This window comes from Dryas octopetala, chromosome 2 (genome assembly GCF_963921425.1).
Source record: "Dryas octopetala chromosome 2, drDryOcto1.1, whole genome shotgun sequence".
Classification (NCBI taxonomy): domain Eukaryota; kingdom Viridiplantae; phylum Streptophyta; class Magnoliopsida; order Rosales; family Rosaceae; genus Dryas; species Dryas octopetala.
The window spans coordinates 5,706,993-5,726,822 of NC_141367.1; the positions used below are offsets into that span (position 1 = coordinate 5,706,993).

The window sequence follows — 19,830 nt, forward strand, 5'->3', positions numbered from 1 at the left end:
AGGATAAGATTAATTTACTTTAAGAATAATATTGTCTTCTTCCTCTAGAGGAGATATGTTTGCTAGGGGAAACTCTAGGAGGATTAAATCCAAATTGGTCACAAAAATCTCATAATTCTTTTTTTTCATATCATTTTTTCTTTATCAATTTGCTTTTATAACTTAATGTTAGTACATAAACTAATTCTTTCGGCACAACTTTCAGAAGCAAGCTGGCCATACTTATAATGAGAGTAAGGAACGATTCCATTATTCTTATTTTTTATTATGTTTTTAATCTTTTTTGCAATAATCCTGGTAGGCCAGCAATAAATTTTTCTTTCTAGAATTCTGCATTACTATCTTTAATTTCTAAGGAATATTTTAGAGAGAAATAAATCTTTGTACCACTTAAATTGGGACAAATTTGCACATCGATTAATTAGATGATCTGTCACACTTCGATTTTGGGCCTAGAGGAATCGAGCTTGTGGCAGCCAACGTACCTCCTTACGAATATGAGTTTGATTGCCACTTCTGATGCCTCCACCTAGCTCACATCAATTAGAAAGCACAAACCTATTTATTTACTAATCTACCCTCGAAAATGGTAGGTAGGCATAGTCATTTAGCAGAGCGTACATTCACTCAGTTGGTGAGCCCGTCAAAAGGTGTATATTTGTCCATTTATTAGATTAGGCCTGAGTTGATTATTAGTTAACCATTTAATCAACCTAAATTATAACTCGGTCAACCGAGGTCAAATTTGGAATTTTAATTGATAAAAACTAATAGGGTTGACCCAATACACCCCCAAGTTAGTCTTGCAATGCACTAATTTATGCTTGTCAACAAAATCAAAAGGAAATATTGAGCCAGTATGCAAATTCTAACATAATAACCACATAAAAGTAAAGCTATAGGTCTCGGCACTCACTCGCTCATCAGGGAACTACTGGAGCTCGGATATCGAATACTCGTAGTAGTCGGAGGGGTCTCGTCATCATAAAGTACCTCGATAATCACCATGACGCTATTCTTACAAGAAATCTATGTAGGGGTGAGCATAACCAAATCACCGGATGTAACAACCCGAACCAAATTTCACGAGAAATTTAAATGTTTATTCGTAATGGTCATTTAGAGACGTAGTGGGAAGTTGAGTTGTGAGACTCCGTATTTTTTTAAGTTCTTTTTTGAAAAAATTTTTAAACTTTTGAGAATTTATTTGAGAAATAATTTATTTTGGGTTAATTTTTAATTTTCGTTTTAAATTGGGCTTGACTCAAAGTTGACTTTGTGTTCTAATGAACTTTTGTTTTTGACTTTTGGCTTGTTGGAAAGGTCTCGAGCTCAAAAGTCCATAGACGCAAACAGTGCGTTAATCAGAGTTACGGTATGAGAGATACATGCGTTTGAAGTGAGGGACAATTTTGTAAATTTATAAATTGGATTTTAAAAAACCCAAAATCTGATTTCTCTCTCTCTCTCTCTCTCTCTCTCTCTCCCCCCTCGACACTTCACTTCTCTCTCTTCCTCTCCACTGCGCGCGCGGCCTCATTGTCAGAGGCGACTCCCCGACAACTATCCTGGCAGTGCAAGGCCACCAACGTGACCCCCACAAGCCAGTCGTCCCTCCCTCGAGCCTCCCCTCGTCGGTCAGCCTCTTCTGCGTGCAAAAACAGCTCGAAAAGCCAAGCTTCACTGCCGGTTTCAACTCTTGATTTCGGCCACCTCCGAGCTCTCATCAAATTGATTTATGTGAGTTTTCTTCCTCTCTTCATGGGCTTCCAAACCCATAAGGTATTGTTTGTCAATTTTGAGTAATTGTGATTTTGAAAAATTGGGGTTTAGGACCCATTTCGGGTTCTCTTGAGAATTTGAGATTTTGGGTGGTGTTTGAGGTATATTTGGACAATTCACACCCCTTGGAACGTTAATTGATTATTAGAATTAGAAAATTTAAGAAATTTGGACGATTGGTGACTTTTAGGCTAGACACCGCCACTTTAGGCAGCAACGGCGGTGGTTTCGACCACCCAGCCGTCAATTCCTTTAGATTAGATGAATTTTGAAACTGTATTGGGTTGATTATTGACGTTGGATAGGTGAAAGTTTCTCAGAATTGACGAAACCTCAAATCATACTGTAATTGGACACTTTGCGTTACCGAAACGACTTCTAGACGAACCCCGGCTGAAATATAACGTGTATAAGGTTTATTTGAGTGAAATGAGAGGATTAAAAAGTTTGAGTGTTGTTGGATATAGAGCCGGGAAGGGTCTAGAAGGCTTTTGAGTGATGGGGCTTTAAGCATAATTTTAAACTAACCGTGAGAAAATAATAGATTTAAGCGGAACGTTTAGGTTCACACACGCACTATATATTTTCGTTGAGCCGAGCCTAATTCCATGTTTATTTGTGTATAATATAGGCAATATCAACCAGACTCAAGACAATCTGACGGAGGATCGACGTTGATTTCGCACTGTGAGTGGACTTTTGTTTTCTGAAATGTTTTACACATTGTATGATTTTAATTCACTTCTTAATTTCATTGAGTTTGGGTTTGAGATAAAAAGGGTTGCGAGTGAAACTTTGTTTTGAAAGGATTTATGACCTCTAAGTTATTGATATTTAATTTGATTTAGTTTCGAATTTTGAGTTGAGATTTACGATTTAAAGTTTCTTCAAATAGTATTCCATTTGAGTTAGTTACATTGGATTTTATGATTTGGTGAGAGTTAAGGAAATTCAAAAATGTTTGCATGCATGAGATTAAATAATCATATAAGTATTTGAGTTCTTGATGCGTGAATTGTTTTAAACTAGTATTTGACATTTTGGGATTTGAATTCTTGGTTGCATGCATGGTTTTGATATGAAGGTTGCATGAGTTAATTTAACTATAAAAAAAAAAAAAAAAGATAATTTTGGGGAATTTATTGAAGGATTTGATTGAGGATTTAGATTGAAAGTTTTATGCGAGAATTTGTTTCATGGGTATTGTTTTGAGATACTTCATCAGCTATTTCTATATCTATCTATTGGCAGGAATTAAATTAATTGGAAGCATGGTTTTTGGTGTTCATGAGTTGGGCAATTGGATTTTATGAGAAGTTACGGCGATGTATGTCCAAACCTGCCTGCCCGTGTATTGATCTGCTCTGCACAGGAAGTGGCGAGCATTCCCGTGCATTGAATCGCTCTACATGGGAAGTGACGAGCATTCTCGTGCATTGATTCCCTCTGCATGGGAAGTGACGAGCATTTTTGCCTGCTTGTGCATCGATTCGTTCTGCATGGGAAGTGGCGAGCTTACCTGCCTGCTTGTGCATCGAAATCACTCTACACGAGAAGTAGCGAGCTTATATGTATGCTCGTGCATATGCACTGGATGTAGCGAGCTTATGTTCTTAAGAGTATGATTTGCAATTTTTTCGGATACGAATATGATTTTATGTTTATTTCATGGCCTAGAGATGGATAGAGTGCATGGATGTAAATGGAGGATCTGGTTTTTAATGTAATTATTTATTTTTTGGTGTGATATTATTCTTGATATTTTACCTTACATGTTTTATGGAAGATATATCTGGATATTTATGTTTACTTGAATAATGAAAAGCTTTACGTGGGCTAGTTTGTTGATTTGTTTATAAAGGAATTTAGTTATGGTTTTAAAATTGAGGGATTTCAAAATTTGGGAGTATTTTGAGAAAAACACAAATTTTTTTGGGAAATGTTTTGTGAAAGGTATTCATTTTCTATTTTACTTTTATGTCCACTCATTGAGGTTTTTCCCTCACGCTTTTGGTGTCTTGTGTTAACTTTTTCCCCCCTAGGTAGGAGGGGTCAAGCCAATGACGTCAAGGCAACTACACTACATTCTATAGACATTGTAGGTTTAGTGTTCTCCTTGTAGTTAGTTGTGTAAAAATATGATCCTTTAGTTGTGAGACTCTGATGACCCGTGGAAAATGACGGATGTTTTATATTTGTATAAATTTTGTACGGGTTAGAGACCCTTGTTGGTTGTGGTTGGGGTGACTGTTGAGGAATAGAAGTGCATTTTTCAGGTATTTTAAAAATTGGGTTAGTTCAATTTCAGGGGAGGTTTTGTCGAATTTTCGATAGGATTTTCCTTGGTTTTGAATCCCACAGGATCACTCCGGGTTTCAGAAATAGAATCTGGGGACGGTCCTGTCACAGGATCATTTGCTCGGCTCACCTGACTAGAAAATTGTAATCACACAAGTTTCAAGTTTTATCTTAATATTTAGTAAGGCCAGACAAGCACATACATACCCTCGCAAAGGGTTTCACAACAAAATATCAAATCCATAGATGATATCACGAAAATTTATAGAATCACAGTCCAAAGATAAATTCATGGCACACTCATCACCATATTACTCAAGTATTCATAAACATATATACGTTCATTATTTAATAATCATGGCATTCGCGTATGCATGGCAGACATGCCTATATTTCTTGGTTTCAATAGAATTCCTTATGAGCGTTGTTTCTATCTACTATTATCTAAAAATAATCAAGTTAGTATGCAACATAAATAATATGCATGCGTACCTTTGTCTTCCTACTGAAGCAATAATCACAACCTCTACTAAAATACAGTGGACCCACACTAGCCGACACCGTAGTACCCACTAACTCTCAGTCTACAACCGATCCTAGGTAGGAAGAACGTCCATATGTGAAACTAGTGATAACCTCATGGTTACATGGTATACTAAATCATCGGATCCACACGGTCATATTTTACAATACATCTGACCGCAATCTGAGGAGCAAAATTGCTCACTAGGCCCTACCAATAGTTTAGGGGATCGAAACGCAATGTTATAACCTCTCGTCACATCCTTCTCTTTATCTCACCGTCGCCGCTCTCTATCTCACCTTCATCTCTCTGATTTTGGTTATGCGGTTATTCAAATCGACCGAACAGAAAAGCTCAAATAATCGAACTTGTCGATTTGGAACCTTTCTGGTTCAGTTTTGGTTCTAGATTTGCCCATTTCGAGCACTTCGGTTTGGACAAAGGTTTAGGCTTTGTGGTTCAGTTGTCCGAACCGTGTGCACCCGTAGTTACTATTTAATACTTTAATAGAGTTTAGAGTTTAGTTAAACTTTTTTATATAGCCTAAAAATTCCTAAAAATCTAAAAAGTAAAAACTAAACCCAACCCTCACCCTCACGGGCCTCACCCTAAACCCTAAACCCTCACTTTCTCGACCCTCACCCTCAGTTCTCACTTTCTCTTTCTCGCCGCCTCACTATCTCTCTCTCGCCGATCGCTCCCTCTGTCTCACCGTCTCATCCCTCTCTCTGTCTCACCGTAGCTGCTCGCTCGCTCTCTCTCTCTCTCTCTCGCCGTCGCCGCTCTCTGTCTCAGATTTTGGTTATCTTGGTTATCCGAACCTGTTGTTTGGAACCTTACTGGTTCAGTTTCGGTTCCAGGTTTTCCTATCCGAGCACTTCGGTTTGGTTGAAGGTTTGGGCTTTGTGGTTGGTCCGTGCCCACCCCTAGATGGAAGACAATCAGATTGCAACCGTACACTCCACAGTGTTCAAAGAGTCAGAGAGTTTGGAAGAAAAATGCATCAAAATTGAAGGGTACAATTTCAATCAAGGAGTAGACTACCCTCGCCTCCTCAGCTCTATGCTCTCCACTGGCTTCCAAGCCTCCAATCTTGGTGATGCCATCCAAGTTGTCAACCAAATGGTAAATTTCTCTTCTAAAAAATACAAGCACCATGTTTTAATTTTTAACCAACTATCCTTTTAATTGGACTGAAGCTAGATTGGAGGCTAGCGGATGAGGCCATAGCTGATTGCAGTGAGGATGAGAGGGATTTGAAATACAGAGAGTCAGTGAAATGCAAAGTTTTTTTAGGTTTTACTTCGAATTTGGTTTCGTCTGGGATTAGGGATACCATTCGGTACTTGGTAGAGCACCATATGGTGGATGTTGTGGCTACAACTGCTGGTGGTATAGAGGAAGATCTTATAAAATGCCTTGCACCCACTTATAAGGGTGATTTCTCTCTACCCGGAGCACAGTTGCGGTCCAAAGGCTTGAATCGTATTGGTAATTTGCTTATTCCTAATGATAACTATTGCAAATTTGAGGATTGGATCATACCCATTTTTGACCAGATGTTGAAGGAACAAACTGAGCAGGTATCTTTTTTTATTTTATTTTTTTTTAAGTAATTTGTTTTATTATTTTGGTTTTATTTTTGTGGGTATTTGTGGTTGTCAACCTGTGTTTGATATAGTTTTTTGTTTATGAATTTCTTACCAGAATGTATTGTGGACACCGTCTAAACTGATTGCACGCTTGGGGAAGGAAATAAATGATCAAAGTTCATATCTTTATTGGGCATACAAGGCAAGAAATCAACCAAAGCCAAGCACTTTATCTTTAGTTCTTAAGCTTATATGTTTGTACTAATTGCTCATTTGAAAGTCTAAATTTGGTTGGATAAACATGCATGGACACAGAAATTTGTGAAATTGTATTATGATGAGTGGACTGATTAGTAATGGTTATCTGTGGCCCCGGGGTCTGTTTTTAGGATCTATATATATTTTCCATTTTATAATACCGGGGTTGTGTTTCAAGATTATGCAAGGGTACTTGGAAGGTGCATTCTAGCAGTAATCGTTGCAGTAACATTTAATGTTTTTTTGTTGATGTTTTCCAGAACAATATCCCAGTTTTTTGTCCAGGCTTAACAGATGGCTCATTGGGAGACATGTTGTACTTTCATTCTTTCCGCAGCCCAGGTCTCATCATTGATGTAGTGCAAGGTATGTTTCTTGTTGCATTTCCATTGCAGCTGGTGGTTTGCAGATTGAGAAAGAAAATCATAAGATAGCATGCCCTTTAAACAGATATTAGGGCTATGAATGGTGAAGCTGTCCATGCAAGTCCAAGGAAGACTGGAATGATCATCCTCGGAGGGGGCCTGCCCAAACATCACATTTGCAATGCCAATATGATGCGTAATGGCGCGGATTATGCTGTCTTCATCAATACTGCACAAGAGTTTGATGGGAGTGATTCTGGAGCTCATCCCGACGAGGCTGTATCATGGGGAAAAATACGGGGCTCTGCTAAAACTGTTAAGGTATACTTGACAGACAAACAAAAAGAATCTTTTCATCTTCATTTCAGTTGTAATATTATTCTGATTATTTTCCCTCCTTTTGCTTTGTTGTGCCAGGTGCATTGCGATGCAACAATTGCTTTCCCTCTGCTGGTTGCTGAAACATTTGCCAAGAAATCTATCAAGACTACGACTTAATACAGTTTTTGGTTGTGAAGATTCATTTGTAATATGTTGTTTTGATTAATTGTGATAAAGCTGTTAACTGGCTGATTGGGCTCCAGATAATTGCCACAAATCTCATTCAAGGGAGATTGTATGCTGTTCATTGTTACTGAGAGCCCCATAAATACATATCCATAATGATGGTTTGCAAGATGCTGCTAATTAAGGGTTAGGAATACAAAAAGCATTCTGATTATTTAAATTGACTCATTTCCCCCTGTTGTTAGATTAGCTTTATTTTATTTATTTTTTTCATCTATACTTGGAGGTGATGACATACTGGGATAGTTTACTTGTTATTTGTGATCATTTTGTTCGATTTCTTGTTGGAATTCCTATATGAATAAAAAGTCCATCTACTTTAGCATATGTTTTCTGTTCCAAAATATATAATAGTAACTTGGGACAAAATTCAACACTCAGATACAGCAGAGATCATAACAGCAATAGATCATTTCATTAAAACTTAACGTTAAATTAGAATTCAAATATCATTGGAAAAGGTAGCATGCCAAATGTTATAGAGCCAGCTATACATGTAAGATTTGTCTTGAATAAAGGTGTTGAAGAATAAGAAAGATGCACAGGTGAAGCAGATAAAGGCGGAATTGGTCCAATTGCTTGAGAATGGTCAGGACCGGACTGCTAGAATTCGGGTTTGGCTTTGATCCTTGAAGTCCAATTGCAATAACTTTGGGTTCCTTGTTTTCTTTTAATTTTTATTTTTTGGAGATTTTGAATTCACTGTTGTGGTCTTAGTTCTTTGTTTTTGATGTCTGACCTTAGTAGTGGACTGTACTTGATGAGATTTCCAGTGTGTTAACATGAACATTTCTTGATGACTTATACACACATCCTGCATTTCAGGTCGAACATGTGGTCAGGGAAGAGAAGGCAAGGGCAGCATATGAACTTGTTTAGATATATTGTGAACTTATTGCCGCACACTTGTCTATCATTGAGTCACAAAAGTATGGAAAATCCATTAAATCTTGAATATTCTTGGCATTTTCTGGTCTTGCATGCACTTTTATGTTTAAATTTAGCAAAATTTTTCTATGCATTTCTATATATGTTCTAGAGTTTTTTATATTTTAAATAGCTTGTTCAGCCTGTGAAGTTCTTTGTTCAGTTAGTGACACATGGCAATGTAGGAATATTTTGTCAATTTGAGAACAGATAGAGGAAGGTAGAACTTTAATTTTGGAGTATGTGGCCTTACAGTACAGGTCTGATGCAACATCAACAAAAATCTTGCATGCTTTTGTGGCTTTGCAGTCTGATCAATGGCACCAATGAATGTAGCTTCAGTTTTTCTATTTGAGACTACAGTTAAGTGCTCCATTGTTGAAGTGCTTACTTTAACATTATTTTTCTATGGAATTAGGTGCATAGCTGATGCATAGAGCTATCAGTATAAGTATTACAGAATTCTGCAACTAAGGGTTTGGAGTTTAGAGGCTTTTCTTGTCTATGTTTGCTATTGTCATAGAATAAGTGATATTTTTTTTGCTATTTTCAGTTTGCATTTTCTGTTCTTTCTTTAAAAGATTTTGCATTGTGTTGACTTGATTAATATTTTTACAGAAACTGCCCCATCGATCTGATGGAAGCAATTTCAAGTGAAATATTTGCATCCCCAAGTTGTGTAGACATACCAGAACTCATGGATGTTCGCAAGCATTTTGCAGCTAAATATGGAAAAGAATTTATCTCTGCAGCTGTTGAACTGCGCCGGATTGTGGCGTAAGTCGCATGGTATGTTTGTATACCTTGTGTAATTTCCTTGAATAATGTTAATATGGAAACTGAAATTGGGCCAATTGGGGATTGCAGGGTGGACTCTGTCAAAAGTCAGTAGATTCGTTTTATTGATTATTTTTTATGTTGCCCTTTCAGTTAGTGGAGAAATTTTCTACCAAATCACCTGATGGACCTACCAAGATGAAAATCTTGACTGCAATAGCTGAGGAATACAAGGTCATGGGTTCCTGATTCATCTGCCTCCCGAGGACCTGCTGGTAAGATTGGTTCAGTTCTAGCACTAGGCTGTTCTTTCATTGCTTGATATTTGCATAGGTAACATAATATGATAACTTCAACTTGGTTATCTTACATTGCATTGTTGAAGACATGTCTGTTGACTAATGTAAGTTTTAATCATTTGAGCAGAATGGACCAAATACGAATGGCATGGCCAGTAAAATTCCTGTGGAACCTCCTCAAGTCCCACCTACACCTAATCGTGTTGACAAGGAACCTCCTAATGTTCAACTTCCACCCAAAAATCATGAGAATCATGATGTATCCATGAACTTTAATGAGCAGAATGCAAGACCATTACCTAGCTTCCAGGATTCTGCTTCTACAAATATTTCTGCCAACAAAGCGACTACATCTGACACATTTCATCCGGAAGTGAGATCTTCAGTTACTTCAAGAGTGAATAAAAGATGGTGATTTATTGAGTTTTAGTATTTACAGGGAAATTAGATTAAGAACACTGAGGGCTGGTTGCAGGACTGGACTGTACAGTTTCTTGGACTGTATTGAATAAATTATAATCGTTCATTTTAATAGAAATACTTTGGGTGCCGCTATTGGCACTCTCAATTTGTATTCGTATACTCCATGTAATTTTATGATTTTCATTTTATTTTGTTATTTTAATTTCCAAAACATTCTGTTTTCTCGATGGTTCCCGGCCAGCCTACCACCCCCTCACACCTAAAAATTTCCCTTACCTTTTTTCTATTGAAAAGAAAAAATTGGATTTTTCTGTCACAAAAGCAAAAATTCAGAACAAATTGGAACCGTTAACTATTAATTCATGAATGTTTTTTGAATTTTAATCTAAAATTTCGTTTCCTTAATGATATAAGAAAATAAAAATTGATACATAACTAATCAGTAAAATCCTTCTCAATTTCAATTATAACAGCAATTATGGGTATATGTAAATTCCAGAACATAAATAAATTGGTACACAATATTATCTAAATCAGGTATCTTATCTGTATAAGATGCCCATAAGTAATTTTCATGAGGCTACGTTTGTTTCACCGTGCTAGCTAGTGCTAGCTAGGATTGTATTAAATAACACCCTTAGCACATGTTTGGTAGCACCAAGTATTAATTTAAGTTGAATTAGATAACACCCTTGGCCCACAGTCCAACACAGTTCAACGTGCCAAACGTAGCCTAAGACTCTTTGGTTTGCTCTCTAATTACACCTTCAGGTACACTTGGGATGAAGGCACAGTTTTTAACCATATACTTCCTCAAAGCAGGCACAATTATGAGAACTGATAGCATAATAGGCAGCTGAGTGTAGTTTCGGGTTGCAATAGAATCTGTAGCTGGGTGTGCAGTGAAACCCTTTCTATTCAACTCTAACCAATCCTTGTATCACACATAACCAAATGCTTGTCTTTTGTGACCACCATGGCTGAACAAACTATGGCTCCAAAGTTGAATCTTCTCAATGCAGCTTTCAATTCTTACCTCATGTTTGTGAAAGGTCCATCAATTTTTTTTTTTTTTTTTTTTTTTTGGGATTTGATTATCCTATGTGTTAGAGCCAGTGGAGGAGTTAAATTGCCAAAATAATGTATTGTCGTGATACAGGTTAGAATCTTTGGTGTTCTTTGCTGCAATGGCTTATGTGAGAGATGAAAAGGGGACAGTGGTTGGTGATGGTTAAGCTTAACTTTTACCTCGATACGTAAACGGCAAACGTGTAACTGCCTTGCCATGTTGATTAACGACGTTGGTGTTTCTTAAAGATTAAGGATTTGTATTTTATGAAAGCCCAATTAGCCCAACATAAAAGCTAAGAATCAATAGTTAATGGTAGTTTAGAAAATTAAAATAATAAAAGAAAATGAGAATACTAAAATTAAGAGCGTTTGAATACATATTGGGAGTCTGCGAATAGTGCCGCCTCCCAATATATATGTTGATTAAATGCTAACACTTACATATAAGTAGCCATAATTACTTGTATTAGCACATAAGATTCAAATTTAGATGACATATGAGATCAATTTTGTTTGAATTTAGGATTTTTCATAGGTTTATTTGATAATAGTTAACATATGATTCCTAAGCTCTAGTCCTTTTTTATTTTTATTTAATCAAAATAATCAAAATATATATCAAAATTTTTCTAGAAAAACAAAACATGGACTCCATTTAGATCAAAATTGTAATAGATGAGCTTTCATTTAGTGTTGTAGAGAAGAAGGTTTTAGGAGGTTTTGTAGTGTTGCTTGCCCTATGTTTGAGATACCTAGCAGGAGAACTATAGTTAGACAATTTCTAAAAATATATGATGACCATAAAGAGAACATGAAGAACGATTTAAGTGCACGTAGTATCAGCCTCACTACTGACACTTGGACAAGTATCCAAAACTGCAATTATTTGGTGCTGACTGCCCATTTCATTGATAGTGATTGGAAAATGCACAAAAAGGTTTTAAAACCTTTATGTGTTTCCTAATCACCAAGGGTCCACCATAGAGAAGCTTATTGAGGATTGTTTGATAAAGTGAGGGATAGAGAAGGTATTGATCATAACTGCTGACAATGCTTCTGCAAATAAAGTTACTTTAGATTGAGTTAGGTATAAGATGAATACGTGGGAGAATTCACAAGCTATTTTGGGTGGGAAGTACCTCCATGTGAGATGTGTTGCTCACATAACCAATTTAATAATAGTAAGTGGGTTGAAGAAGCTTAATATGTCTATTTTAGCAATTAGGAATTCTATGAAGTATGTGAGGTCCTCTCCACATAGATTGTAATATTTTAAATCTTGTGTTGAGAAGCTGAAACTGTCCAGCAAAGGTCTTGTATGCATGGATGTCCCGACAAGGTGGAATTCAACATTTATAATATTGGATTCAACCTTGAAATTTAAGAAGGCTTTTGGAAGAATGGTGGAGGATGAGGACAACCCCTTTTTGGCTTACTTCAAGTAACCAGATGAATAGTATGATGAGGAGGGCGATGTTGTTCAGAGAAGTAGTAAGAGGCTTAGGGTTGGACCACCAAGTGAGGTTGATTGGGAAAATGCTAGGGTGTTTATGATGTTTTATAGGGTGTTTAATGATGTCACATTCAGGATTAGTGCATCTTTGCACCCCACTACCCACACAACTTTTCATGATGTTCTAGCTATTGAACATGAGATTGACAAGTTTGTGGCACCTGAGATGGCTACGGTTCATATACTGAAAAAGTGTTGGTTGACATAGTAGCCAACGTGAGAAAAAATACAACAAGTAATTTTGTGGGTCACACTATTTGAACCATTTGGTGGTGATTGCACTTGTGTTGGATCCAAGGTTCAAGTTGATATGCAGCAGATAACCAATGAGTTTAAAGAATTGATGATGACCGTTTATGAATAGTATGGCCCAAAAGTAAATGGTGGCATATATATAAGAAGGAATGTGATTTACAAAACAATTTTGCAAATTCAATAGTAGAACATAGTGGTAGAGGTAGTGGGAGGGATGATATTTTGGATGATTGGAGAAAGTTGGTGGAAGAGAATGATAGAGCAGTGGTGGCACATGAAGTGGATAAATACTTGATGGATCCCTTAGAATGGACAGTGAATAATGCAGCTAAGTTTGACATATTATTGTAATGGAAGCTCAATGGTCCCAAGTATCCTGTGTTGGAAGCCATTGCAAAAGATGGTCTTGCCATTCCAGTATCAACAGTGGCATCTGAGAGTAGTTTTAACACTGGTGGCTTGCAGAGTCATAAATGCATTTAGGAGTTCATCATTGACTCCTAAATCAGTGGAAGCCTTGATATGTATGCAAAGCTAGTTAAGGAGGGAGGGAGGGAGGGAGGGAGGGAGGGAGGGAGGGAGGGGGGGGGGGGGTTGGTATTTCCATCTTGGAAGATGATCCTTGTATTGAAGAACTTTAATTTTATGAAAGTGTTGAATCAAGTAATGTTTGATTATGTTTCAAGTAACTTGAATTTTTTGGTATATTGGTACTTTGCTTTGTTGCTTTTAATTTTAATGATTTATGTGATGATATTTGTGTAGAATATGCAAGTACTCTCACTGCCACTACTTCGAATCTAAATGCAAAGGAAAAGTAAACTTGGAGTGTGGAAGGTTGCAATCAAGCTGCAATTTGCTGTTGAATTGGTTCTTTTTTTTTCTTGTTTATTGCGCGCTGCAATTTTTGTGTTTTGCTGCAGCCTACTAGTAGTATTGAGTGTTTGTAAAAATGTAATAAGCCATAAGGCTTAAGTACTACTATTGTGTTTAACTGTTTGTAATAAGCCATAAGGCTTAACATCTCTTTTTCAAATTTTGCATTTTGAATTCTTGGCATTATAGACTTAATTATAGTTGAATTGCATATATAATGAATTTGGGCATTCTATTTGTTAGGTTTGAATTACATCTGATCTAAATAATGAATTCTCGAAATTCTAGGTTGTTAAATGTTGTTTTGACTAAAAAAACAAAAACAGGTTGTTATATGTTATTTTGACAACTAAAAAAAAAAATTTAAAAGGTTGACACAATCCGAACTCATCCCGTTTCGTCCCGTTCTGGATATGTTATGGTATGATTCAGATTCATTTATTAAAATGGCAATCTTGTCTCATCTCGTCCCGTACTCATATTCTGGGATTGGAATTGGTAACTAGTCCATCTCGTACCATCTCGTCCCGTGTCCAGCCCTAGAAAATATAGATCAAAATTTTTCTAGGAAAACAACACATGGACTTTTTTTAAAAGTAAATTACTCTAAAATCTATTTTACAGCCCTTAATGATAAACAAACCCACTTAAAAAGTTGCAATAATAAATAGTTCCACTTTGTACAAATAAAGTCCATATTATATTTTCTTCTGTGTTTTTTGTGCTGAGCGCTCAGCGTGGTTTTTTTTTTTTAAATTGGGCAAATTGCCACTATCGCACTGCAGCAATTATTGCCACTGTCAAACAATGACAAATAGTTAATGTCGCACAGTGGTAATTACCACTTTCTGACTGTGGCAATTTTCAAGTGCTCACCTCATTAAAATGGGACCGGTCCGTCACCGTGTTTTTGCAGGTGGGCCAGCCGATTATGGGCTTTTTTGTTTTGGACATTAAAAAAAAAACATTTTTTTTTATTGATTGAGGTACTAATTAAATATAACTTAATTAGGTACTAATTTTGTGCCTACGTTGTTATGAGATTAGCATTTTGTCCATAGGCCCATCTTTTTTTCCTCACCACCCTTCGGCCAATTGTCGGCTAAATTTCAGCCAACTTTTTGCTGACCTCTAGAGACTTCAAGACAACAACAAATTTTTAATTGAGTCACAGTTAGCTTAAATCTTTAGTTGTTTTTCAATGATGTATTGTGATTTAAGGCTTAGACTTTAATTAGTTTCTATCTAGGTTAGACCACAAGTCTAAATTTAAAGCCTTAAAGCTTACATTTTTATGAACTCTGTGCAGTCATACCGTTATCCCGACAGAGGGTGGCTTGCAGGTCATCGGCGAGTGGCCAACCGAAGGGTTAGTGAGGGAAAAATTAGGAAGGTGAGGGGCATATTGGTAAAATTTTATTTTGACTCTTCAGTTTGTACCTAATTTAAAAAGTCATTTAACTGTAGTATTTAAAATGAAAAATTATTGAGATTTTGGTATTTAAAATAAAAAACATTTTTACTTTTAGTTTCATTAATTGTAAAACTGAAGTTTTAGGGATGAAATTTTTTAAAGGGTAAAGTGAGAAAACAACAGGGTATGGATATATAGAAGCCCTCTTGAATGATTTTGTGTCCTATTAGGGCACAGGGCTTTTGTGCTCTAATCTGATGTGACAAGATTATTTTGTACACATCACTATTTAATTGCCACATCAAATTAATATCATTATTGTTAAAAGACTATTTTGCCCAACCTAAATTTAATGGTTGAAATTACAACTTAATTGATAAGTGATATGTAACATCTTCTTGTTTATTGAAACAGTGCAGTATTGAAATCTGTGTTGTATATATCTAGATCTTCTCCATTGAAACAGTGCCATCGAAAGAAAATTAACTCCCCATGTTGTAATTGAAATGTGAAATTGTTCTATGCATATCAATTATTATTATTTTTTGGCCAATCTATCCATATCAATTATAATTGAACTAAAAATTGCAAAAGTAATAAAATATAAAAGAAACGATATGCATGATTGTAGAAGAATATGAAAACTGCTGCACTCCCTATGCCACTATTTATGGCAGATGACTTTACAAAAATTAATACTATAAATGAATCATAAGATCAGATTTTAAAAGAACTTCAATATATCCTTGGAGTAGAGAAAACACCATAGTTAGAGTTCCTCAAATATGAATTTTTAGGGTTCTAAAATTTGGACAATTTTTTTGTTTTTAAGAGATGACGTTAGGTTGTTTAAATTTTGGGATGAAGTCTTTTTAATTTTTTGTAATTTTAGATTTGCAGGTAGGAGTTCAGTAAAACTTACCCATGTGGCTAAGGAGGAAAGGTGAAATCTACAAAAAAGATTAAAAAAAAATGGTTGAAAGTATTTTCTTTAATTTGTAAAGAAGAGAGATTTGAATAGACCAAAATAAAAAGAGGAGGGATATGAAGGTATATGTAGAGAGTTTAATTTCCTAGTTTCAATCTCGATTCAGCAATGTTTAGTAATTTGAGATTTTGCATTTTGTTTTTTATAATTTAGATTTCTTAAGATTTATAATAAAGGTTATAATAGTCTTTATATGACAACTGATTAATAAAATAGATTCAATAATATTAATATTTTAAATAAAAAGGCATTTCCATATCATTAGGGCACTCTAGCATTGCCTTTAATGAAATTACTAGTTAATTATTGGTGTAGTGATATTTCTCTTCATTTTGTTGAAAGAGATACCAAGTTTAAATCCTCTCCTTTGTATAAAAAAAAAAATTAATGAATTCTTTTTTTTTATTTTTTTTTTCTGAAATTCATTCTTTATTTTGAATAGATTTGAATGGATGAAAATGAGATCAAAATGAGAGGGAGAGATATCCAAACATAACGCTCAGGAAGAGAATGATCACAATGTTGAAGAGGGGGGCCGGGGTGGCTTGGTCTCAAAGAGAGGCAAGTGAGGGGAGCCCACCATATATACAATTAAGTATTATTAGGAACAGTTTAATAATGAAAACAAAGGTTGGTCTGTGGGCCGGCTAGCTGCTCAATGAGTCAATTCTAATCCCTACTAATTGGACTTGCAATCAGCCAAAAAAAGTAGGTTGATGAGTTGGAGTTACAGTTTAACTAACAACTCCAAACACCCACTCCACAATCATAGTTTCTTAATTGATTTAATTTATACCAAACTAAACTAGTTTAATTATCAATAATGGATCAGATATTATTCCACATGTAAATCATTCTATCTAGCTTGTTCATAAAGCCAGCTACACACCCGCCTAATAATCCTAGCTAATATATTAACACATTAATTCATTTCCATGGCTTCCATGTCTATGTTTGTGTATGAAGGAATGAGGGATCGCATAAAAAGATTTGCAGTTCTTCGTTTTGGCTTTGGCAGCTGCTCTTCTCAGTCCAGCGTTGCTGTTGGCACTGCAAGTACTACTCAACCATGCAAACCAAAAGCACCACCACCACCAAGTCTCTCTCTCTCTCTCTCTCTCTCTCTCTCTCTCTCTCTCTCTGTAATTGTTAATTTGCTTGGTTTGGTATTAATTAAGCTTAATTGTCATCATCAGCTGGAGCAAAAATGAAGAGCACTTTTCATTTCCTGACTCTAAGGAAGCCTCACATATCCAGTACTGGGATGCAGAGATTGATCGGAAGCATCAGGAGTACGTTCTCTCAATTATTTGGTGAGTGGTTGCAATTGATTCATTTCAACGCCTATATAACTATAAGCATGCATGCATGCTCAAAATAGCACTCATTTCTTGTGTTTTACTGGAATGATAGAATGGGAATTAGGCTGAGATTGTATGCCCTTTGACTATTCTTGAGTGGAATGGTTTTTAGATTTTCATTCTAGGGTTTGGGATACAAGCTGACATAAATTGATGTCAAAAAATGGTTCGTCTTTCTCATTTGGTGTTTGTTAAATCTTGTAATGGAATAAAAACTACACATTTTCAGTGTTAAAATGAAAAATATTATTCAGTTTTAATAGTAATATCAAAGTAGATTTGAAACCAAAATTTTAGTAGATTTTTCAACATTTTCTACTTTAAAATTAATCCCCCCAGTTAATATATCATAGGACATCACATAAGGAAGAGATCGAGAAAAATGCATTTGGTTACTGTACGTACGTTATATTCATCAAATTTGTTTGTCGATCAAATTAATGTTTACCAGATCATGTGGTATATTTTATTTATTTAAATTAAGTGACTCTAGTATCATTGAATACATTTTGAAATTAGTTGTACCAAGAAACTTTGTTTGGTGAATAATAGCAGTACAGATATACACATGTTCTTTCTTTCTACTTAGTTGTTTACCCTCTAATTGTCTTATATCTTTGCTTAATTAGTTTACAAGGAAGAGATCGAGGAAATGGAAACTAAAGAGATGGAAATTGGATTCCCAACAGACGTGAAGCATGTGACACACATAGGATTGGATGGCTCTACCACTACAAACCCAATAAAGGGTTGCTGGGAAAATAACCTCAATGCTCCACCTGATCAAATACTTTCTTTCCCTTCTATTTCTTTAAAGGAGTTTGAGTTGGCCATGGCTGCACAGACACACATCCACAAACCTCAGCTCATTCTTGACCCCCATCAACACTCCCTATCATCTTAATTAATATTTGAAGCTTGGCGTGATGTACCTTTTTCAATTTGGTGATGTCAATTATGTCAATTATGTCAATTTGACCTAATTTTTGCAAGGATGATCCTTGTAGACAAACTTATAAGATAAATGGCTTCGATCATCAAATTACAATGCGAAGTGGCTCCCACAAACCATACGTTATTATGTTTAAGATGAGATATACCTCAATGGAAGTGGCCTCTATATACATATACACATATATATGCATGGTAATGAGGTGCTGGAGTGATCAATTCATGAATTTTATTGATGCTCATGATGACGGTGCGTGGGGGAGTGACATTTATTAAAGGAAAATTTACATCTAACGAGTGTACTATGAGCTTAGAATATTCACATGGAATCATTTTCAATGAGGTCATGCTAGAATTCAAAGTTTATGATCAATTTTCTAATATATTATTCATCTCTAAACAAAAGTATAAGTAGTGTGATACAATATATGTACAAATATAGAAGGTTTACATAGTCAACTCTCTACCAACCGTACATCCTACGTTAATTACAAATCCCTCTAATTATGTTGATTACAATCTCATATATGAATCCCTCTAATTAATTACATAATCACTCATATTTGTTGACTCACCCCAACACTCTCCCTCAAGTTGGTGCGTGGATATGGTGCGTGGATATCGCACATACCCAACTTGACAAGTAAGTCAATAAACACCCTGCTAGTTACTGCCTTGGTGAGCACATCAGCTAACTGATCCTCAGATCTCACAAATGGAAAAGCAATAATTATGGTGTTCAATTTCTCCTTAATAAAGCGTCAATCAATTTCAACATGTTTAGTATGATCATATTGAACTAGGTTATGGGCAATCTCGATTGCAGACTTGTTATCACAATGTAGATCCATAACAGTTTTGGGTCTAAAGCCCAGATCACTCAACAGATTTCTTAGCCACAACAGTTCACATACTCTTAGAGCCATGCCTCGAAATTCAGATTCAGCACTACCTTGACACCGCATGTTGTTTTTTACTCTTCTAAGTAACAAGATTATCACCCACAAATGTAAAGTAACCAGAGGTGGATAGTCTGTCATCATCAGAACCTGCCCAATTAATCTGCATATGTATAACCAACTACATCAAACTGATCATGTTTAGTAAACAGTAATCCTTTACTAGGAGCAGACTTCAAATATCTCAAGATATGTTCCACTCCAAATGTTTAGTAAACAGTCATTGCTGATGATGTCCATGATAATACAACATCTATAACCCCCTCTACTGAACCACTAGTACAATCATCTCCAGATGTGCTTCCTAAGGTACATTTTTCTTATGATTCTAATAATTTGTTTGATTCTGTGTCTAAGTCGATCCCCAAAATATCAACTCCCACCTCGTAGTACTTAATTGAGGTATACCTCCTGTGTTGTATTCTCCCGACCCAAAAGCTAAAGTAAAGTATTCTACTAATAATCATGTATCAACCCATAGGAAACTTGGCGTGATGTACGTCTTTCAATTTGATGTCAATTATGTCAATTTGACCTAATTTTTGGCAAGGATGATCCTTGTAGATAGATATATAAGATACATGGCTTTGATCATTGAATTATAATGCGAAGTGGCTCCCATAAACCATAC

General features: G+C 35.8%; 1 protein-coding gene, 1 long non-coding RNA gene and 1 pseudogene across 3 annotated transcripts; all 3 read left to right on the forward strand.

Annotated features, from left to right (window-relative positions):
- The first annotated feature begins 1,498 nt into the window (after positions 1-1,498).
- Positions 1,499-3,517, forward strand: LOC147292697 (uncharacterized). The gene is made up of 3 exons (XR_015120768.1): positions 1,499-1,740; positions 2,414-2,469; positions 3,034-3,517. It is a non-coding gene; the product is annotated as an uncharacterized LOC147292697 (long non-coding RNA).
- A 1,685-nt stretch (positions 3,518-5,202) lies between these two features.
- Positions 5,203-10,007, forward strand: LOC147292698 (deoxyhypusine synthase). Of its 2 annotated transcripts, XM_086231331.1 has the most exons (9): positions 5,203-5,728; positions 5,803-6,186; positions 6,311-6,397; positions 6,714-6,819; positions 6,904-7,139; positions 7,236-7,999; positions 8,211-9,101; positions 9,243-9,364; positions 9,516-10,007. In XM_086231331.1, exons 1-6 carry the CDS (start codon positions 5,534-5,536, stop codon positions 7,314-7,316), a joined length of 1,089 nt encoding a protein of 362 aa, XP_086087457.1. In that variant the 5' UTR covers positions 5,203-5,533; the 3' UTR covers positions 7,317-7,999; positions 8,211-9,101; positions 9,243-9,364; positions 9,516-10,007. The 2 variants fall into 2 exon arrangements, with proteins under 2 accessions (XP_086087457.1, XP_086087456.1); XM_086231330.1 differs by having other exon boundaries at positions 7,236-9,101.
- A 6,889-nt stretch (positions 10,008-16,896) lies between these two features.
- On the forward strand, positions 16,897-18,193 carry LOC147292699 (CRIB domain-containing protein RIC4-like; annotated as a pseudogene).
- The last annotated feature ends 1,637 nt before the right edge of the window (positions 18,194-19,830 follow it).

Excerpts from the sequence above, each read along its gene's own strand:
- LOC147292698 (XM_086231330.1), top strand. The coding sequence starts at position 5,534 with ATGGAAGACAATCAGATTGCAACCGTACACTCCACAGTGTTCAAAGAG. Across the intron at positions 6,187-6,310 it reads TGAAGGAACAAACTGAGCAG|AATGTATTGTGGACACCGTC; the intron begins GTATCTTTTTTT and ends ATTTCTTACCAG. Across the intron at positions 6,398-6,713 it reads ATCTTTATTGGGCATACAAG|AACAATATCCCAGTTTTTTG; the intron begins GCAAGAAATCAA and ends GATGTTTTCCAG.